Source organism: Acromyrmex echinatior, chromosome 5 (assembly GCF_024713525.1).
Source record: "Acromyrmex echinatior isolate Ae372 chromosome 5, ASM2471352v2, whole genome shotgun sequence".
In the NCBI taxonomy this organism is placed as follows: Eukaryota; Metazoa; Arthropoda; class Insecta; order Hymenoptera; family Formicidae; genus Acromyrmex; species Acromyrmex echinatior.
The window spans coordinates 16,054,732-16,077,455 of NC_141856.1; the positions used below are offsets into that span (position 1 = coordinate 16,054,732).

Here is a 22,724-nt window from a genome sequence, read left to right on the forward strand (position 1 = left end):
GGTTGGAGCGCTGTTCAATCGACTTCGTGGTATGTTAATAGATCCCAGAGGACTCGCGCTCATATAAGAGGATAATCTCGCGTGAAAGTGAACAAGTAATCCAGTACCATTACCATCGCGAAAGAGCATCGCGCAGTTGAATACCTCGCGTGACTTCGCGGACGGCTGTGATGTAACTCCGTGACACACTCGAATTATACACGCGTGCGATACGCAATCACTAACCATTAGAGAGCATGCAGCAGTTATCCGAACGAGATAATCGAATCGAGAAACATGTGTCAAGCTTTTCACCGAGAAAGATATAGGATACAAACGAATTGCACACGAGATATTTGGTATAGAGATTGTAGTCTATTTTTCAATCCATTTCAATTTGTAAATATTTTATTTGCAATATATTTTTTCTCCCAAAATGGTAATTGAAATATTTGTAAAAATATTTGAGGCAAAATTTGATGGATGATATCTCGTACATTTTTATATTTTTTTGGAAAAATTTTCCTTTTGCGATACGTACAATTTTTTATAATATAACGAACTCATTCATAAATCTCATTAATACAAATATCATTAATACAGGAAAGAGAAATCTCTAATAAAAAAAAGATGATAAAATCTAAATTTCAATATAATAATATAATTTTATTTTTAGAATTATTCATATTTATTACATTCGTGTAATAAACCTGTAATTTCTCCTTGTTTGGCTATGCCGCCTGCACAGGAACAGTTGATAATGAATTCGACTCAGGGACTGTTGGGAATTGAAAACAGATCGAACATGATCACATTTCACTTAGCGCTACCAATATCCTCGTAACGACCGGATTACATTGGACTTCCGATTTTTTCAGCAATTTTACATTATCCCTTTTATTAAACCGTCTATCGAATTTCGATGTAAAAATTTTGTGAAATAAGATAAAATAATATAAAATTATTATAATTAGAATTATATTCTTAGAATCATAATTAATATCATATTGATATCCTTCGTACGAATTCCAAAAGTACAACGATTCTAAGAATACAATTTTAAGTATAATGATAATTTTACTTTATTTTATTTCACAATATGATATTAATTATGGCACATTTCTATAAGGCATAGAAAGACACAGGCTTGTTTCCACCAATCTAAGATTAATTTTAATCTCGGTTCTTACTCTTTATCTTTTATACTTTATCTTTTTCTAATTCTAAAAATTAGGGAAAGATAAACAGTAAACCGAAATTAAAATAAGTTAATCTTACATTGGTAGAACTAAGCCTTAGTTAATATGTTTTCAAGGGTATCGCAATAAATCCAGATTTTTATGATTTTATAAATAGAAATTTGAGCTTATATTTGATTTGAGTTTTTATCTTTCGATTTGCCAAAAGTGCTGTAACAAAATCATATAATATCTATTATTTGATATTCATTGTATAATATATTGTTGTTATGGGCGAAGTTCCTGTCGATTACAACAAACATATTTTGAAATCGTTTAGTCGGAATTAATATGCGTTGAACAAATATTTCTCTCTCCAGCAATTTTGTCCCCTGAAACACTGTGACCTCTGGTGATATATCATGAATTTGAAAATATTTTTACGGACTACTCTACAATATATTACATTATGCAGGTTTTAACCGATTCAACAAAATTGTATAAAAAATTGCTAAAATTAAAAAATATTATCTACTAAATAGGTAAGTTATTTCATAAATGTTATAAACTGCGTATACAATAATTACAGGAAGTGATAGAAATAGAATTTGTAGTATAAAAAAGCTATAATTTTAGATTATTTACCAAACATTATATTCAATCTAAAAAAATGTATATTATTTTTTATAGAACAGATGGATATAGTATTAAATCACAGTTGCAAATTTAAGATTACGGATATTTCTCTACTTATGACAGGATTACGTTTTGAGATTTTAGTCGTAAGAATTTAAATTTCTTCTTTTGTTCAGAGGATTTCGGTTTTAAAGACTTCAAATTTATTGTTTATTTTTCTTTTTTAATAATGTTCGTATTACTGACCATTTTGGACATAATTAATTACAAAGTTATGTGAAAAAATAATCTAATGCTCGTTTGTATCAATGTAGATTAACTTTAATCTTGGTTCAACTTAACTCTTCATCTCTTTTTAATCCTTAGCGCATACCAGTCGTAAGTCTGAAAATCTGTAAGTGGAAGTCGTAAGTAGAGGGATACCTGTGTTTTAAATTCTAATTAAAAACACATTTTCTTGAGAGAGTCACAAAAAGTAAATGAAATTTGAAAGAACACATGATACTGAATAGAAAAATGCATCAGCAGGGAATTGATGCGTATTTAAGAAATTCAAGAGAAACGCGGTAGGTACGTCAAAAAATTTTAAATTACAAAAATAGTCAATGCTCGCCAATCACAAGTGTAAACACTTCCGTTAGGTCTTCGTGCACCTCATTTAGTTATGGTTCCACACCCTGTTCACCCCTTTGTGCCACCATCCACTGACGGTAGTTAGTCACGAATAGCTAGGTAGATTTACCTAGATATTATATCATACGGAAGCATGTGAACATACGCGGCCCCTTAACATGCCAATCCCAAGATTCGTATAATTAATTAGACTAAGCCGAGGAAACATGAAGTTATGTGAACTTACTATGTTAACTAACAACTTGTATCAACATTTACCTGTTTCCTTGTCTGCGATTCATCATTCGTAGAACTTAGAAAAGCTAGAAGCTCTCCTAAATTCGAGTAAGCATTTTGCTACTTAAGTACATTTGAAAATTGTACTTTGTTAAAAAAAAAAAAACTCTTTATTTCCTCTCTTTTATATATCATTAGCTTTTATATATCATTAGCATTAAATATATAACATACATTTTTACTAGAAAATTGGAAACAGAAGAAACTAATTAATACGGAAGCTGTTAGTCCTTATTTTGTCGTTCATTCCACATGCAAAAGAAAATCATGGTAATCGAAAGTATCACCGTTCAGAACATTTGTATTCACGTAGGACGATAGAATAGTAACAAGCTCAACAAGGTCGATAGCACGATGACAAAAATTACCTGCTCGGTCGCGTAAATGCATTTGAGCCTTAACAAACGATATTATTAGCTGCATTGATTTGGTTTAATCAACTCCTATCGAGCAAATCGCCCGCAGGGTTTGTGTATTGGTGCAGCATCGGCGAATGCGATCACGCGATTCGATGGATCGGGGACAAACGTAAAAGGGTGAAAGGACACAGATGTGCAAACCAACCAACCAATTAACTAACCAACGAACGTCACGTGTTTGCTGAATAAAATAAACTGGCCGCGAAAACGCTGTTAATGATAAGTCGCGGCGCGTTTAGGAATGAAGGCGCAGTGTTAAAATCAATGAGATCGTTAACTGGATAGTAACAGTGAATTGTTTAAAGCGAAGATCGAAAAACAGTATTATAGAATGTCCATCATATATTCTTTCGACTGCAGATTTTTATCATTAGATTATTGGCAGTGCAAAATGACAGATCAGTGTTGATCGCATATTATTGAAAAAAGAATAAATTATTGACAGATCGTTGTCAATTTTAATACTTTAATATTTCAGTAAATTGCTCATTAAAAATATAAAGCTTTTTTAATAAATTTATGAGATTGATTCTAGTTTCGTTATTGATTAAAACGTTTGCCGTCCACTTGATGGAGAATCGATCTGATGCTTAATTCACAGACTATTATCGTGACATGCGGATCGCAAACATGTATCAGCATAATGCCCTTTTACCGCGAACGATTTCAACGATTCTATGTCACGAAGCTTGTAATTATCGAAGCGATCAAGTGGTATATATCGATATGAGATTTGTGCGCTAAACTGGTATAATATGTGACTACATGAAAATATTATAGAGTTATCATCGTTTCATCAATCCGCGAATTATTTTATGAATTTCTGAATAAGCTATGTCTTCGCAAAAGTGAATGTATGAATAGACTACGTCTTCATTAAAGCCTCAGCAAGTGTCTTTTCAGATTTCAAATAGAAAAATTGTTTGCAATAAATAATAGTAAATTATAGAATAATAGTAAAATATAAAAAATCATATTTTATATATAAAGTGAGATAATTTAATTTATTTCTTACTATATAATCCTTCAGATTTAATGAGTTTTCTAATAGATTTATATATATTCTACATGATACTAAAAACTTAATAAAAATTATATTTAGCTTGTATATTAATAATTATTACATCTTTATGTTGAAGTAAAATTAAGGAAATTATCCACTAAAAAATATGAACTTTAATAAAATGTAATTTGCAAGAGGTGTTAATACGTGACGTTTCAAAGCTTCTAGAAGAAGATTGAATTTTTTATTAATGTTCTGAATTCTAAATTTCTGACGATATATTTTCAAAAATGTGAGGCAAGTAACTCTGCTAATAAAGTCATATTTATGATTTTATGATACATGATTGATTTATTTTTACAATAATCCATAGATGTCAAACGTTATCCACTTTTGCTCGACAGAATCTTGATAGCGGCAGTATTTGAAAATCAGGTTACACGTAAGGTAGCATGCAACGAATATTTTAAGATACGACCGACCTTAAAATATTCGTTGAAAAAGAGACAAATAGCTTCTGGATTAACTGCATGTATCTACTCTAGCCGTTTTTGTCAGCCTGGAAAGAGTATACGCATTCCATCGTGACACCTCATCTAACACTCAAAGCATACATCTATATTTTATCATACTTGATTTTGACGTGGATGTACTTTTTGCTGTCTATAAAGTGTCACGAGATATTTCTGATCGCCTATGAATCATAATATCGACTATATGGATTCAGTCCCCCGTGACCGTTCTAATCTCAATACTGGATTATATCATCACTGAACAACTATATATACGATAATAACTCTTAATCATATGTAAGCTACTATTTTTACCACGAGACTTTCTACGATATGTCACGAGAGATACTCTTGACTATTTACGAAACAAAATAGATAATAAGTTTGTTTTTATTACTGCGCTAATTGCACTAGAAGTTTTCTTCTTGCTTTCGCTAAATATATACCTATTTTATTTTAAGTGAAAGAAAGAAAGATTTTGCTGAAGCACCTAAAAATTTAGTTAGATACACATCTAAAAATAATTTTGTCGGATTAAAATAATTGTGCAAAACGTTCAAATTGGTTGCTAGAATGTCAAAACTTTTTACAGTATGTATATTTTCAGATTTATATCCAACTAAATTTTCAGATACTTCAGTAAAATCGTTCTTTCCATGTGCAAACTCAAAACAAAAAGTGTATACTAGTTTTGTTACAAAAAACAAAATGGCAAAATAAGTTTAAAAGGTATTGTTAATCGATTCAATTTACTGTATGCAACATTTTTGTTCAATTTATCTCAAGTTAGCGCAATAAAAATGTGCCATTACTGTTAGTTTAACACTCTCTTTTTATTGTAATGACATTCAGGATGAATCTCATAATATCGTAATATTATGAGATAATCACTTGATCATTAGTCATTACGGTTTACTGACATGATAATTCAACCAATCAACGTTTGCATCTACCTGTTTAGATTCGTTTCAGTGATTAACATTGTATTGTCTATTCAGAATATATTCAGAATATCTCGTTATGAAGTATATGTATATATCGTATATATTACGCGTCTATCTACGATTACTAACGGCAAATGATTGAAAAATCGAATCTCTCGCGATCGGAAGAGATGTCCTCGTTATTAAGTTTCATTTCGCGGAACGAGATATTGGACGATAGCTGGGGGAAGAAATCAATGGTCACTCCTTTACCTTCGTCATGACTGACTCATCCATGTGTCCGTCTTACCTGGTCGAATCAATTTCCTGGCCGTATCGTGAAGGGTCGGGGCGATCGTTTTGTAAGACTTCCTTCGTTGTCTAAGATATCGCAGAAATTTATATCTTGCCACCCGGATCGTTTTACGATCAATTACCGAGAGCGAATTATTAGCCGGTGGCAGCGGTGGCCAATACTGGAATTAATTAACTTAGTAACGATAAATAGTAGTATTTATGAATAACTCAATTATGTCTAGCGCGAACTTGCTCGTTTACATATTTCTGCAGGCTAATAATATTAATAACGCGTAAATTAATGATGTGTAACGGATATTGTGCATTTGTGGTGTACATTTATTTTTATCTGTTTATATTATACGATTAATTGCATGATGAAACGTGTTATGTTATCAGAATCAGGAACGTAAACAACCGTTTAAATTTGTCTATAACTTGCCGCAAACGAAATACCTCAATCTATTCTCCTCTCTCTCTTTCTCTCTCTCTCTCTCTCTCTCTCTCTCTCTCTCTCTCCTTTTTCCTTATTTACATTTTTTTCTTACTAAAAATTCACTATAAAAAAATTTTAAGAACATCAAATTTTATCAAAAATCAAGGAATTTTCAATCATTTAATTTTATATAAAAGATTAAGTCTTCCTATAATTCAAAGATTTTTTGCAAGTTTGTTCTATATTAAGTGTTTTGCATTATTGAGCAACTAAGTTATTGATATTCGATTGAAATTCCTAACAGTTACGCTTTGGAATATTTACTTTAAATTCTGGCATGCAAAAGTAATCGATAAAGAAGAAATAGAATTAATAAAGAAATATTAAGATTCGAGGAATTTGAGAAACTGAAAATTTATTTAAAAAATAAAACTAGTTTACAAATTTCAATAGAATAAATTCAATAAATAAATAATTGTTGAAATGAAACCGAGTCCTGAAAATAGCACATAAGAATTCTAAATTAATCATGAAAATCTAAAATCATTTGTTTTTTTTTTTAATTCTTTTACTTTGGAAATTGTATTTTCCTAAACAAATTCAATTTTTTTATATATTTTGCTTTGTATACATAAAAAAAGTATGTAAAATCCAGTAATCAATAAATAAAAATTTCTAAAGTTTTTTTAAACAAAGTTAAAACGAAAGTTTTTTTTTTCTTCGTTTATTAAATTAAATTCGTATGTATTAAAAATGTTATTGCGTTCGAAGTTACTTCTTTAAATTAACGACAGATATTTTTTGTAGGTATCCGGCACTCTCACGAAAGAATCGTAAAGGAGAAACGGATGATTGCAACGAGCTGCCAATTAAAGAAATGGATACGGTAATTACAAAGCCGCGTCGGCGACTAGGAATACGAGCCAATTCGGCGCGTTAAATGCTCCCCCGGCGATTCACGTTCCAGCCGGGGCTCTCGCGGATCTGGGATGGCCTTCTGGGAGCAAAAGCGGCAAGAGCAGCAGGAACAGCAGCAGCAACAGCAGCAGCAGCAACAGCGATATCGGATCAAACTCAGTTAACAAGCCCGTGTCGTCGCTGTATCGGTCGCGCAAGTAGATAGATTTTAAATCGAGTCAACTGTGGGACAACGGTAACAAAGTTAACACGGCAAAATAATCCAGGGGCGATTGGCTCGCGTATTCCGTATATAATGAAAGCACATGAGACGAGACGGTAGTGGACCCCGAGGATGGTGGACGCTGCGAGGAAGAAATTGAATTCTGTTTTTACAAGCCGCCTAATCGCTCGACACATCGCAGTGTCAAGAGAGATTCTGTTTAATGCAGAACACTGAAAAATGTAGATACAAGTATAGTTACAAAGAAGACACTATTAACCCCATCCTACTCCATCGAAACCTTTCGTGTGTATCGACAGTATCCACGATCGATCAGCGAAAGTACAGGCTATAAAATATAACGCTACGCCAACGTCGAAGAGAAACGTACCGGATGTCGCAAGGAAAAGGAATGACACGGTGAGAAAACCTAGAGACAACCAATCTCAGGAATGTGACATGTGGCAGAATTCCGTGTGAGGAAATCAGTATCTTCGAACGGAAATCGTGAAACGAAAGAAAGGGAGGAACGTACGGAATAACAGATCGACATACGGGATCGAACAAAGACTCGTCCCAACAAGTGTCCTTACGGATTCAAAAGTTTCCTGCCCGACGTCATCTTCGTCGCGAAGCGGCGTTGACTGTGTTATGGAATGAATCGATGCCCGGACGGGGCATCTAAGTGTCCACGATCATCATCTTCAATACGAGCATCATGACCCCGATAATGCTCCTCCTATCCGCTCTGCTGGCCATACAATCCTGCTCGACTGTTTGCTCAGCGAGCAGCGATGGTAAACCTAATGGCCCGATCTTTAATCTAGATCACACTGTTCTGGAAAAGAACTTAGCGGCAATTTTCAACAAGGTGGCACATAGTTCCGCGACCACGAAGCGTAGCGTGCCGGCATACGATGCTCAGGTGTCAGCTAGCACAACGTTGTCGACGGTACCATCGCCGTTAACCACCAGTACGATCACCAGTACAACCACCGCTAGCCCATCGATACCTGCTATTAAGTATCCGGCGGCGCCACGGGCCACGGCATCCCCCGTCTTTCGAGATCTGCCGTCGTACGCGCCTCCTTCCAGGGCACTCTTCACGCCACCCCTACCACCAGAGTACCTGCACCCATTCGCCGATAAACCCACACTGCGAGGTACCAACTCGGACGTACATACCAACAACAGGAGACCGGTACCGCCACCGAGCTTGACGCCGGCGCACGAGAGGATACCCATCCGACCGCCGGATCTACCTCAGAGTCCTTCTCAAGTACCAGAGAGGCATCATTCTCATACGAGGATCAAATCGGCAAATGTGCCCGACAGCAGAGAGCAGAGGCCGGCGGAATCTGGTGAGGCCGATCGAAAGAACAGCACGAACGATCCTTCGTTCGTGACTCTTCATTACCCCAGTATTTCTAGGATTTTATCTGGCAGCAACGGCAGGAAACAGGATATTCCCGATATACTGTTAAAGCCTTTAGCTACGAAAAGTCCGTTGCTGCCGAATATTCCTCCTGTCCCAACGACCGATAAAATTACGTCGCCACCAAGCACTATGACGCCGAAAACGCCCGGCAGTACCGTGGATCCTTCGAAGATCGTGGTCACGCAGCCAACGATCTTCAATCTACCAAACACTGGCCGACAGGACGACGACGGCTATCATCACGGCCTGAGGAACGAACACGATACTGATAGTATCGAAATAGTGGATACGGAGAGGCTCCCGTATCCACAAGCCCAGCCGCCGGCACCAACGCCAAAGCGACCAGCAAGCGTCGACGACGACGACGATGACGACCGTTTGATACCACACGTCGACACGCATCCACTTGAGTCTACGTGGCGGATCGCCTGGTCGCTGCACGTGTACGTCGCGGCGATTATGTTTACGCTCATGGCCTTGTATTCGATCTACAAGATCGTGCGTTTCAACGAGGCAACGAATCTACTCACACAATCGTATTTCCTAGCCGTTCATCTACTGTTGACCACAATCTGCACTCTGAGGTGCTTTCACCTCTTTTACGACGCTTACAATCTCGGACATTCGCTGCCGGAGTCATTGTCTAGAGTGCTAATGTACCTGCCGGCACCACTCTTGTCTACGGCGTTTGCCACTCTGATGTTGTACCTTGCGCGATGCTCGGAAGCACCGTCGCTTAACAACAACATCCTCTCGCCTATTACGCTTGTATTTTCATCCACGGTGCACATTATACTGTGCGTATCCCTGCACGTGTCCGCGCACATGCTCGGCTATCAGGACGAGGCGAGAATCCTACCGCTCATCTGCCAGTGCATTTACATTATCGTCTGCATCACTCTAGGTTTATGCTATATGTACGTGTACCGCGTGGTGCGTTCGCAGATTCATATGGCCAGCAATAAGGCAGCCGGCGCAAATCATATGATGGGCGCCGATCCTACTACGGTGGCTCTCAGCACTGCCATCACCACCACTATTGCCACCGCTCTGTTGTTCATCCTCATGGGTCTCGTGCAGCTCTACGGCGTATTCGGCGTTCAGGAACGTCCGCAACAATTTCCATGGCTCTGGTGGGGCTGGCAGTTCTCCGTCAGATTACTAGAGCTATCCGTTTGTGGTCTCCTAGCCTGGGTTGCCAGCCTATCTCAATATCCGTTGCGCGAGAAACAGATGCAGCAACACTCGGCACACTCGGGCTTCGCTCTGTTCCCCTGCGGCAGTTCCACCTCTACGGAAAACATGGATGACGTACTCTACCCCGCCATATGTAGTACCAACCAAGCGATTCAAAATTATACCATGAGAACAGGAAAACAAGTCTACGATGATAGTTTTCCACTGAATACTTTGCCCGAGCATTTGAACATATCAGGTAAAAAAATTGTAACAACTCATATTTCTCATTAACAATCTATTTATAATTAAAATTTATTTATGTTTAAAATTTATTTCTCATTATCAATCTAAAAGAGACTGATATTATATTAATTATCAGACTGTTCAATATAACTATTAATTAATTTGTAATAACTAATAATTATTTATTATACAGGTACCTTTGAGAGACATTCCATCCGCAAGTCAGGTACAATGGGCCACTTTCCTCACGAAGGTCGGGGTTCCTTAAGTCGTCATGGAAACGGTATACAAACTCTAAGGAACTCAGAGACTCGCGGGAGGCATACGCCTGTACAAGGCCTACATGAACAAGCTCCAACCAGCGGCTCGACGATGCTAGTCGCCGAGGACGGCTTCGTTAGGTTCCGGAGTCTTGGTGCGGAGGAAGATGAGCTGTCCGATACGCAAAGCATGGTCGGCACTCACGGCAGGGGAAGTTCGCTTGCTGGTAGTGTTAGATATAACGCGAGGCATCCCACAGTACAGCATCAGCACCCCCATCAGCACCAACACACGCTGCAACACTCGCATCCGAGTCAACATCAAACCCACCACCAACTTTACAACAACACATAAAGGCTGTGCCAACGCGATGACTAGAACGTGATTCTTGTTGACTCGGTAGGTAACGAGAAATAAACTTTCAATCGTTTATTATTTTAATGAGAAATATATAAAAAATAAAATGCTAGTAAATGCACAAATAAGATGCTAATATCACAATATTAGCAAAGAATTTTTTGTAATAAATAAATTTTGGGATAGATATAAATAATAAAATTTTTAATCATTTAACTTTATGAGTGATGTAATATAATTGATGTTTTTTTATTGCAGACGTAACGATCGTCGTCGATGAAACATAGGATATATCGACACTCGCGAGAATCGTCGCCCTCGCAAACTTCGGTCTAAACTAATTTTATCTCGTACTCTATGTAAGATATGTCCTGTGTATAGACATCCTAATTGCCATTCCTGCTCTCCCGCTTTGCATCGACGTCCGAGCCAAGCCTCTGCCGTACGATATCTATACATATTTATTTTGATCCTCGATAAGCAAGTAAAAGTATACGGCGAACTCGTTTGGGGTTCCTCTACCTATATGTGGGTAGTTCAGGGTATATTGAAACTTGATCTTATATTAGGCACTTGGTACTTATTAAGATTCATGTGATTGAAAAAAAATAAAGAAATAATGTGTCTCACTGAAGTATATAGGAAAATGCTTCTCTCTCGGTTTTATGTTCACTGTTAGTACCGAACACGGCTGTGGAACGTATTGGAGGAACAAATGATTTTAAATTAGTTCTAATGCCACATAAGGAATTCCGATGTATTTTAGCAAACACACTGCTATTTATTCGATGCCACGTTATAAAAGACTTTGACGTTATATTGTCCCAGCAGTTTTTATAACATTCATTATTTTACATAGTCGTACATACATTAAAAAGCATTTCAATGACCACCTTTCAATTGGTACTTGTTCTTCTTTGAATTTACTATTGTGACGGAAATTCGACATAAAGTCAGCTTTGCGATCAGCAAGAAGTATATTTTTTACAAAAAAAAATTGTACGCGAGGTCCAAACACTCAACTGGGGAAAACAATTACGATTCTCATTCAGGTATTCCGAGATTAGGATATGATTGTGTCAAGCTGAAAGCGATGTTTGTACAGTCGATGATAATTTATCACTCAGTCCAATTGTACGATTTAGTTAGCGGCTAAGACTAGATTAAGAAAATTGCGGGTTACGTTAAGTTTAGCCATTAAGTTAGGCAAGACGCGACTAATGTCAACAGGTTTACATTTAATAAATCGAAGGAGAATAAGGAAGACGTCAAAAAAAATACTATTACCGATTTAGAATAGATGACATAAGTGCGATTTAATGTCACACACACACAGGCCAGCATTTTATTTTATTTCTCAGATTCTAAGGTACAAAATAGTACTTTTTACCTTTCACTTCGTATATCGATAGGTCGCAATGTATATGTTTATATATGGACATTGTAAATAAGGTATACGGGCTCGTCGTGAGTGAATCTACTGTTATGATGGAATCCGATTGGGTTCTATTCGAGATATTGGAATTTATACATTTCTTGGTTGTATAAAAAAAGATGCAAGACTTGTATTTTAATTTATGTCAGAAGCTGTATTTATTATGTGAAACATTCCACAACAAGATCAGTGTGTGCGCGATCGATTTGTGTGGGATTTTATTGCAATTATAAATTTACCTAGGCGCTAAATGAAACGGAACAAATGTAAATAAAAGCTTTTTTGCGAAGTCTTACGTTTGTCTTACTTTCGAATGCGATTTTAGTCATTCTAGATGCAGCAGATGTATATGTAAAACTTCTGATTTTTACATTTTTATAAAAAAATGAATTTTAGTTTGAATATACCTTCACAGGTTATTGTGTTCACATTATTAATTTATCGGGCTAGCATAATTTAGATAAATTTTACAAGACTGCTGTCAGAGTTTATAATTTGACATGCATAACACAAAAATGTTCCCAAATTTAGGTTTCCTATAAACAAATTTTATATTGTAATATATAAATATAATGTGTTAGTTATGTATGCATATTTAAATGATTTTGTTTTATTGTACCATTTCTTTCCATTTTCATTCTCCATTTCGTTTAAATTCCTCATAGAAAAATATCATGCATGTTATTTTATTTTCAAAGAATATCTATTAATATTATATTTTATGTATTGATAAATATATCTTATATTTTATATATGATGTCTACATGAGACAACGAATAACGACATTGATTTCTTTCGAAATCTATCTATTAATATTTGACTTTGGTAAGTATATTTTATAAAAATATGTAACTCTCCTTATTTTAATGACATAAATTTGATCAATGATATTAAATAGAAGAATATTAATCGAACATATTAATACACATTAAAGTATCTATTAATTAAAACTCTTGAGTCACCACAGCCATATTGAATCATGATGTCAGAAGCGAGAAATGACATGTTAATTTTTCTTACGCCATTTATAAATAAAGATAATTTAAATAAAACAAAATGATAAGATTGCTTTAAAACATTTGTAAAAAAAACTATGCTTATCTCCCCTGACAGTCAGTAAAGTATAATCGTCATAAAAGGCACGTGAAAATAACGCATGCGCATTGAATAAAAGCACTTAATGTACTTTTTATCACTTTTTATATCATAATTGAATCATTTGAATCATTACATCATGATTCAATGGTTGTGACTACTTAGAAGCCTTAATAAATTAGATACTTTGTGGACTTTATACCAGGAAGCTATTTATAATGTTTTTGATAACATAGAAATGTTTGTACATGTGTTAATATTTCTCACTTATATTTAGTATTTTTATCAACCGATAAAGCACAAGATAAGTTATATAAAACAGAGCAATCTCGTCATTGATTTAATATTTGCTCACAATTCGTTAAATCATTGATTTATAATCCTTTGCATATTATTATAAATAAATATTGTAATAATTAACGTATAAAATATTATTAAATTGTAAATTGTCAATTAATTATAATAACAAAAAAAGAATGAATTTGAATAAAAAGTGTGTTACATTAAGTGAAGTGAACGACAAGTTCACAAAAGATGTGCTAATAAATATCCTCTCCAAAATATGCAACGAAAAAGAAGTGCAATTGACAGATTGGAGTTTTAACGAGGGATCTGCTAAAGGTGATAATTATTTATCAAATATTTACAAGGGCAAAGTGAATGGCATTATAAATGGCGATCCAAAGCAACATGTGCAAGCGAATATTGTCGTAAAGTCAATGCCAAAAAATCCTGGAACACGAAAGACTCTCAGATGTATAGACTTCTTCAGTAACGAAATCGTTTTTTATACGCAGGTAAGATTAGACATTTATACTTCTTTTTGGGACTTGTATATCTTCGTTTGAAAAAAATATTTATTATATTTATTTGTTTAATCAAATAAACCATTCTCTAATTATTTTACAGATTATATCCAAATTTGAAAACTTTCTAGCAGAAAAAGGACAAACCGATCTATTATGCATACCACGTCATATAATCTCCTCCACAGATAGCGAAAACGGTTTTCTAATTTTAGAAGATGCTTCTTGCTTAGGATTTCGTGCCGTCTCACGACGGAACTGTCTAGATTGGACAGAATGTTTAGCTGTCTTGAAGACATTGTCCAAATTTCACGCGATCTCGTTTGCGTACAAAGATCAAAAAAAGGAAGAGTTTGCAAAAATGACAAGTGCTTTAAAAGAAACTCTCTTCAGCTACGAACATTGGGACTGGTACAAAGGGTATCATGTAAGTAACAGCGAAATTTATCTGATAGAATTTATATGATAGAATCAGTTTTCTTTCTGGAATAAAAGGATCTTTTTCCAGGAAAAGGTACAAGTTCTAATTAAACACGCTTTAGCTACCGAATATCCCAACAGCAAAGCTGAGAAACAATACAATTCTTACAAATTTGGTGCTCTCTTTAACAAGTGTACAGAACTATGTAATAGAAGAGATGCTCCTACATCTATCGTAGTGGAGGGTGATTGTTGGAGTCCAAACTTTTTAATCCGTGATGACATTGGAAGAAATCAAAAGCAAGCATTGATGCTCGACTTTCAGCTCGCACGTTGCGCAAGTCCTGTCATAGACCTGTCATTTCTAATTTATGCTTGCATTCTGAAGTCACTTCGTGATCAATATTTTGATAAGATATTAAAAACGTATCATTCCGAGTTGAGCAATGCCATTAGATTACTCGGATCTGACCCAGAGAAACTTTATCCATGGGATTTATTCATGAAAGAGGTAAAAAGTTTTATGATAATTTTTCTCAGGAGAGATAATATTATAAGCAATGTGTAATTAATTGTTAATGTGTTATTTCAGGTGAAGGAGCAATTTGTGTTTGGTGTGTTGGCTTCGCTTGACGCTATTCCATTATGCCTAATAGATTTATCTGAATCATTTACCATAGACACTGTTGTTGAGAGTGATGAAGCAATAGATGTTAGTGATGCGATATCATTTTCTTATCTTACAGCAATCGGAAGACAAAGACTAGCGGATATCATAGTTCACGCTGTTGAAAAAGGATACATATAACGAAGAAAACTTTACTATAAGATCATTATTTGTGTTGTAAAATATAATTAAAACAATTAACAAGCGGATTATTCGATATAATTCAATATAAGTTTTCTTCCTATAAGACACAATATTCTTCGAATGTTATATAAATATTAAAAAGGGAATAATATTCATTCAATATTCTAGGAATATTGTGCTTATAGGATTGTGTTGATACACTAACCAATTTATGTTATTTAAATAAATGGAATATTTTTAATTTCTCTGAAGAGATTCTTATTAAAACAACACAAATGTATTATTTGATATAATTCAATATAAGTTTCCTTACGACACATAAATAGAAATCTATATGTTATCTATAAATAAATGAAATATTTTTAATTTCTCTAAAAAAAATGTATACAGGGGAAGAACTTTTTAAATTATTAATTATTTCTCCTTTTTAAATAATTATTCGTTCTGATTAAAAATATATTTTCTTTAGACTATACTTAATATATATTTTTATATTTTTGTAATGTTATATCAACTATAAAGAAAATGATAATCGGATTATATTGCTCGCATGCAACTTCATCAGAAACAATGTTTACATAACATATTTTTTCACAACTTTTTATTCTTTTTATTCTTTTTCTTTGCAAAGTCTTGCAAATTTCCAAGTTTTCTGAAACGCTAGAATCTCCATAATGTAACATATTACGATATAGGCGATATATGCATACATTCCGTGACTTATCAAAATTCGGAGCACATCCTTATCAATATATAACCATAAACACAAGAAAATTTGCAATATCATAGCGGAAGAAAAGTCAATAAAAGGTATACTGCTGATGTATAAATATTTATACATCATTCATAGTTTCGATAATGACCCTATATATATATATATATATATATATATATATATATACAAACATTTAATCCAACTTTTCACCTAAAAATACAAAACATTAAAAAAAAATATGATTTTTGCGGTCGTATGCGATAACACGCTCTATTTCTTATCAGCTGTCCTATAAAATGAAATTTTCTATCGGAGAATCTTCTCATTTCTTCTAGCAATACATAAGGTTATGTTTTGCGTAGTTTCGTGATGCAAATCGATGATAGAAACATGCGCACGATCTACAGTCGACTACAGTGTTCAGAATGTCGACGGAGAGAGACTGGCAGTTCATAGAGTTCAGTCACATTTTCCTTTGTGGCCTTTTGCCACCGTTTATATCATTTAGTTCGTTCCCTCCATGCGAGCCCGGTTGATTTAATAAATCTCAACGAGATCCTGCATTCCATTTACAAAGGAAAATTACATCTAACGTCATAGTTTCATACGTGGCAGTCTGGCAGTTCGACGCGCGAGGAATGCGAGGTTTGTGCGATTACTGCGATTACAGTATTAATAATCGGTCTTTTTTATTACGATCGACGTAAACATTTCTTTTCCCTCTTTCTCCTTCGATGAAAAGAACTGGATCAAAGAAGAGATTTATGTATATGTAAGTGAGCATATAAATTAATCATGCTGTCAAAAATTGTACTGTAGAAAAGTTCAAGACTACAAAATGATAAGATGCTTTTGTGAATGAATTACAGATCGTTTTTATCACGGAAAGATCAAGTTATCAGAGAGATACTTAAAAATTACTATAAATCACGTCTGACGAGATAACAATTGAGTTATAAATATAAGTATCACAACGGCTTCATTAGCTTATTTCTTAATATTTCAATGTTGCTCACCTATTTGTTACATTCTTTTAATGAGAAATATCTGTTTTAAAAGATTTAAATCGCACGCATTGGTACAAACGTTCCGTTAAAATACCCTTTAAATTAACATAAGTATTAATTTCAATAATATCGCAGTATTTAAATCTAGTATTTAATATTCCCGATCAGATTTCAGTATTTCGAAAGTATTGTCGAGTTTCGTAAATTAATTTATTAATAAATACGAAAGTAGAAGAAATCAAGATCATGAGTCAAACTAAAAACAATGTTAATTTGAGCGACGTGAGTGACAAGTTCACGAAAGAGGTGCTAGTAGACGTTCTTCGTAAAGTATATGACGGGAAGAAGGTGCAGTTGACAGATTGGAATTTTGGCGAGGGATTTGCCAAGGGTGATAGCTACTTGTCAACTGTTAACAAGGGTATCCTGCATGGTGTTGTGGACGGGCAACAAGTGCAAGTTAATTTCGTCGTAAAATCAATTCCCAAAAATGTTGGCAGGAGAAAGACTTTCAGGAGCGAAGATTTTTTCAGTAACGAAATCATGTTCTATACAAAGGTGAGACTGTACGAAATTTTCTTTTTATGTAATTGGAAATGCATGTATCTTTTAAAAAATGGATCAGTTATATATAATCAAGTAGTAATACAGATATAAAACATTTATAAATATAAAACAATTTTATAGATTATCCCTAAGGTTGAAAAATTCTTAGCAGAGAGAGGACAGAGCAATTTGCTGCGCATACCACGTTACTTGGCTTCTTACGTGGATGGTGAAAATGATTTTATAGTCTTAGAAGATGTCTCTCCCCTAGGATTTGGACCAGCGTCCAGGCAAAGCTGCCTGGACTGGGCGGAATGTACAGTAATCTTAGAAGCTTTGGCGAAATTTCACGCAATTTCATTTGCATACAGAGACCAACGAAAAGAAGAATTCGTAGAAATAACAAGCTATTTAAAAGAAACCTACTTTGGTAATCATAATTGGAACTGGTACCAAAGATTTCATGTAAGTAATTATACGCATTGCATTTTCAATGTAATTCTATTAAAGTATACCTTCTGTTACAGAAAAAGCTAGTTGATATAGCAAAACATGCGTTAATGACGGAATATCCTAACAGTAAAGCTGAAAAGCAATTTAATTCCTATGAATTTGGTACACTCTACGACAAGTGTACAGAATTGTGTGAAGGAGATGCCCCGACGTTTGTTATAGCCGCGGGTGACTGTTGGGCCCCAAACTTTCTAGTCCGAGACATTGGACAAAATAAAAAAGAAGCACTAGTGCTGGATTTTCAACTTGCACGTTGCGCTAGTCCTATCACAGATCTATCCTTTTTAGTTTATTCTTGCACTCAGAAGCCATTTCGAGATGAGTATTATAATGACATATTGAAAGTTTATCATTCCGAATTAAGCAGCGCCATTAAATCTCTTGGATCTGAACCAGAAAAGATTTATCCGTGGGATTTATTTATGAAAGATGTAAAGTATCTATTTTACGTTCCAAATTTTAAACGGGAATTATATAGATATTAATACTCGATATTAATTGCAGGTGAAGAAAAATTCCATATTTGGATTAGTGTTCGCTCTGGAAGCTATCCCATTTTGTCTATTGGACCCATCACAATCATTTGATTTAGATGCTATTATCAAGGGCAACGAGACAGTAAATATTGCTGATGTATGGACATTATACAATATTAAAACATCAAGTGGAAGACAAAGATTAGCAGACGTAATTGTTCATGCAGTTGAGAATGGTTATTTATGAAAAAAGGATATTATTTATATGTAATTCATCTTTCTGCGTTATAGAAATTATAAAGCGTAACTATCATTTTAATACAATAATGCATATTATATATGTTACATATATTATGCATTATATTTATAACATATGTTATATACCAATACTATTGTAGCAGCAATATACTAATACTATGTAATATTGGTATAACTACTGCTAAAGTATTATTACAATATATAATATTATTGATATATATACACAATTACCAATATATTTAATTATTGATAAAATTTCACTGTCACATATTTATATTTTTCTCAATGGATATATATATATCTCAGAATTATATTTATACATATGTGCAATTAAATTTTATGCGCGCACGCGTGCGCAATTTTTATTAAAAATGTGTAGAATTAAATAAAATATAGACAATATCCATGTCTTTTTATATAATTTTAATTACAACAACGTAGATTAATTAAAATATAATCTGTATAAGAGTAAAGAGATATAGCCACCCCCTTAACTTTTCTTCTTAGACGATACATATCTAAACTTTTGTGTTATCACATAGTAATATTAACAGGGTGGAGAGTATTGGTAGAAATTTTTATATTTTTTCTTTTTTGTTTGTTTTTTATGAAAAGTACATCTATTGCTGACAAGCATAGTACGTTAATGATAAGTGCATCATAGATGCATATTTGATGGAATAATCTTGCTGCACAAAGCAAATAACTTTTAAGACGTTGAAAAATGTCTTAATCTGTCTCGCAATTGATAGTCTTCGTGTATCTGCATCACGAGATCGCGGGTAAAGTTAATTGGATGTTATGAAAAATCACATGTCGAGAATATTACACGAATGACATATATAATAGCGCAACAGTATTTTTCACTAAGAGACACGTCTATGTGTTTTGATGTTGAGTATTGATTGTCACAACATTACTCGCATCAAAAACAGTTGTGTCTTCATCGTCTTCTTCATCCAATGGCAGCGGTCGCATCTCGACGTCTTGCCTGTGCGTGAGGACACCGTATTTTCGGACCAACTGAGCGCGTGTCTTACTTAATCTGTCGATAAGAGCAACACAAAACTCATTAAATTATTAATCACATACCAGATAAGTATCTACATTCTAAATTTTTTGGAGTGGAATCTCATTCTAAAGAGTGAAAATTAAATCAGTTAAATCTTGAAAAAGACTGACTCAATTTTCAATCTTCAAAAGTAAGACTTCACTCTGCAGAAATTCATTCTGAGACTCAATTCCACAACTTACGGTTATCAACCTCGGTCAACCAAAGTTTAATTTAGTCATCTCTTTCCAATTCTAAGAATTAAAAAGAGATAATAAGTTGAATTTTTATTAAGAGTTAATCGTGAGTTGTGGAATTGGGCCTAAAAATTTTAAAATGTAACATATTGTTCATGCTCATTACTGCTGCCTATTTTTACCTTAAACTACGGAACATGATGTAGGCCATGACAAGGATGCTTAGTCCCACAAAGACTAAGAAACCACGTATAAGAGCACCAGTGTTGAAGGATGTTTTTCCTTCGCTGGACTGTTTCATCAAAGTGCCAATATAATAGTTAATAATAGAGTTAGTTAATAAGAGATAGTTAATAACAATGAAAAATCAAGAAATATAATTCAGTAATATAACATATGTAGTTTGTAAAGTTCTGTTTAGATTTAAATTTACATATGATGTTCCTAAAAAATATTTTGTCAAAAATTTTAGCAATATAAATTACAAAAATGAAATGTATGAAGTTCACAAATATATTCATTTCAAAATAAAAAAACATTAATACTAATATCTGCTAATATTAATCTATTAATATGGATAAAAAGTGTATATATATATATATATATACTTTTATATTTAATTCATATTTAATTAATATGTCAATATGTACCAACAATTAATGTGTTCCATCATTAATATTTATGGTTATTAGCATTAACGCTGCAATTATGCACTAGAATCGATTACTTTAGTATAATCAAGATATAAATTATTCTAAAGTTTTTTCCGTGAGCATCGATAAATTACAGTAAATGATACAAGAATTATTCCAGTGCACAGTAACAATTAATTTTTTTTACTTTTAACCTTTGTTTTCGCAGCATTACGTGTGCAAGAAATTGCCTTTAATCTTAATTTAGAACAAAAAAAAAGAATAAGCGACTTTTGGTTCTCAAAGATGTTTATACATTCAAAATATAAGAAACATGCTAGTATCAAATCAGTGAGATTTAAAGTCCTCTTTTACTGCATATAGCGAATGCTTTTTATTTTACAGAAATTATATAAATACATGAGAAGACAAAAATACAGAATACACTTTTCTTCTTAAAGCATCGCACAGAAAAATTTTATTCTAGTTTTTCGTCTTTTCGTGCGAGATTATTATCTTCCCGAATGTACGTATCATGCATTATGAGATAATAGAGGTTATTCGAGGTTATAATTTATGAAAAATAAAATTGTGATTACCATATATAAGAACGAGGAGCAGCTTGAACTTAACGAAGAATACGAACCTCACTGGACGTATCCCCGGTGTGCGCAGTTTTATTCACGACGGCGACGTCTGACGGTTTCGAGGTTATGTCGTGCGTCTTGTCATCAGCCGCCGATTTTTTCGCGTCAACGGGCGATCCGGCCGCATTCCTTTGACTGTCTTTATCGCCAAGCTTCTCGTTCGTTTCCACATTATCGATAGGAACTACCTTCCCGTCCACATTCGTCGACGACGCATTTCTCTTCTCCCGGAAAATCCCGTCGCAGACTGCCGTCTGTGCCAACAGGAAGATCAACAGGAATATGAAGAACTTGAGCTTCTGGATCTTCGACCGCGTCATCGTGCCGTGTCATTTAAGCGGCGCGGCAACGGCAGCGCGGCGACTATAGATTTCTTCCTCAAGGTTTACAACACGACAGTCCGACGTTCTAACACGTTCTCCATGTTGCCCGTTCGGCGCGCACAATTAGATGTCCGTCCTCCTCGTCACGCTTCCTCCCGGACCAGCTGTTTTGCGACGCGATATGTCCTTCGGAGTTCGGACAATTCCGTGTCGTCCTCGCGCGCGCGACGCCCCGCACACGCACATGCCGCGGAGAGTCGCGTGCGTAATCGCGCTCCGTTTAGCGTTAAAGGCTATAAAAGGCATTAAAAAACTCCAGACTTGCGACCGTGAATACGCGCACATGTACATGCGCGTGTCAACGTAATAACGTCTTGAATGATAACGACCGAGATCGTAATATCGATCGAATTATAAAACCAGCAGCAAATGTATGTTTTCCTGCTCGATTTTCCTATGTTTTCCTTCCTATTGTTCACATTTTATTTAATAAATTATTAAAAATTATACATTCTGGCCGCAATTTTAATAACGAATCTTTTTATTATTCCAACTCAAATAGTAGTAGCTTTAATTAAAAAATATTCTTATTGAAGGTCCTCTTATTCCAATCCAAGTAATGATAGCTTTAATATTATATTCTTCGTCAAAAATTATTACTCCTCGAAAAAAAACTATTTTATCAAATTAAAAATTATAACCTAAATAATACAGATTTAATTAATCAAGTAAAATTCTATCATGATATCATGACGAGATCATGGTGTGAGATGATTAAACATTTCATCTTCTCTTGAGTGTCGTGTCCGCGCTATCGCCCTTATTATCGAGGAAATAATAATCGTTTCGTAGTCTGGCTTAGCACCTTGATATCAACGCGGTTTGATAATGATTATTTGATA

General features: G+C 34.4%; 4 protein-coding genes across 6 annotated transcripts in view; 3 read left to right on the top strand and 1 right to left on the bottom strand.

Annotated features, from left to right (window-relative positions):
- Positions 1-12,614, top strand: part of LOC105147902 (hypothetical protein) — a 139,378-nt gene extending 126,764 nt beyond the window's left edge. For both annotated transcript variants that reach the window (XM_011059242.2, XM_087406563.1), the window contains 3 exons: positions 7,100-10,285; positions 10,466-10,932; positions 11,149-12,614. In XM_011059242.2, the coding sequence (XP_011057544.1) occupies positions 8,131-10,285; positions 10,466-10,887 (2,577 nt within the window). In that variant the 5' untranslated portion in view covers positions 7,100-8,130 and the 3' untranslated portion in view covers positions 10,888-10,932; positions 11,149-12,614. The remainder of the gene's footprint in view (positions 1-7,099; positions 10,286-10,465; positions 10,933-11,148) is intronic.
- Positions 12,615-13,064: 450 nt separating this feature from the next.
- Positions 13,065-15,737, top strand: LOC105147903 (hypothetical protein). Its single transcript, XM_011059243.2, has 4 exons — positions 13,065-14,217; positions 14,330-14,653; positions 14,735-15,157; positions 15,239-15,737. Exons 1-4 carry the CDS (start codon positions 13,897-13,899, stop codon positions 15,452-15,454), a joined length of 1,284 nt encoding a protein of 427 aa, XP_011057545.1. The 5' UTR covers positions 13,065-13,896; the 3' UTR covers positions 15,455-15,737.
- Positions 15,738-16,555: 818 nt separating this feature from the next.
- On the top strand, positions 16,556-19,374 carry LOC105147904 (hypothetical protein). Of its 2 annotated transcripts, none has more exons than XM_011059245.2 (5): positions 16,556-16,944; positions 17,042-17,737; positions 17,867-18,190; positions 18,253-18,669; positions 18,743-19,374. In XM_011059245.2, the coding sequence occupies exons 2-5, from the start codon at positions 17,426-17,428 to the stop codon at positions 18,959-18,961; spliced, it is 1,272 nt and encodes a 423-aa protein (XP_011057547.2). In that variant the 5' UTR covers positions 16,556-16,944; positions 17,042-17,425; the 3' UTR covers positions 18,962-19,374. The 2 variants fall into 2 exon arrangements, with proteins under 2 accessions (XP_011057547.2, XP_087262691.1); XM_087406565.1 differs by having other exon boundaries at positions 16,556-16,817; positions 17,348-17,737.
- A 161-nt stretch (positions 19,375-19,535) lies between these two features.
- On the bottom strand, positions 19,536-22,129 carry LOC105147905 (uncharacterized). Its single transcript, XM_011059248.2, has 3 exons — positions 21,499-22,129; positions 20,403-20,512; positions 19,536-20,017 (listed from the first exon to the last, which is right to left on the bottom strand). Exons 1-3 carry the CDS (start codon positions 21,817-21,819, stop codon positions 19,852-19,854), a joined length of 597 nt encoding a protein of 198 aa, XP_011057550.1. The 5' UTR covers positions 21,820-22,129; the 3' UTR covers positions 19,536-19,851.
- Between the last annotated feature and the right edge of the window lie 595 nt (positions 22,130-22,724).

What these genes read in the sequence shown, in the direction of transcription:
- LOC105147904 (XM_011059245.2), top strand. Translation starts at nt 17,426, where the DNA reads ATGAGTCAAACTAAAAACAATGTTAATTTGAGCGACGTGAGTGACAAG. An exon ending in AAATCATGTTCTATACAAAG is followed by an intron (nt 17,738 to 17,866) that starts GTGAGACTGTAC and finishes ACAATTTTATAG; the next exon opens with ATTATCCCTAAGGTTGAAAA. An exon ending in ACTGGTACCAAAGATTTCAT is followed by an intron (nt 18,191 to 18,252) that starts GTAAGTAATTAT and finishes CTTCTGTTACAG; the next exon opens with AAAAAGCTAGTTGATATAGC.
- LOC105147903 (XM_011059243.2), top strand. Translation starts at nt 13,897, where the DNA reads ATGAATTTGAATAAAAAGTGTGTTACATTAAGTGAAGTGAACGACAAG. An exon ending in ACTGGTACAAAGGGTATCAT is followed by an intron (nt 14,654 to 14,734) that starts GTAAGTAACAGC and finishes ATCTTTTTCCAG; the next exon opens with GAAAAGGTACAAGTTCTAAT. An exon ending in GGGATTTATTCATGAAAGAG is followed by an intron (nt 15,158 to 15,238) that starts GTAAAAAGTTTT and finishes GTGTTATTTCAG; the next exon opens with GTGAAGGAGCAATTTGTGTT.
- LOC105147905 (XM_011059248.2), bottom strand. Translation starts at nt 21,819, where the DNA reads ATGACGCGGTCGAAGATCCAGAAGCTCAAGTTCTTCATATTCCTGTTG. An exon ending in CCGGGGATACGTCCAGTGAG is followed by an intron (nt 20,513 to 21,498) that starts GTTCGTATTCTT and finishes TTGATGAAACAG; the next exon opens with TCCAGCGAAGGAAAAACATC. An exon ending in ATCATGTTCCGTAGTTTAAG is followed by an intron (nt 20,018 to 20,402) that starts GTAAAAATAGGC and finishes TCTTATCGACAG; the next exon opens with ATTAAGTAAGACACGCGCTC.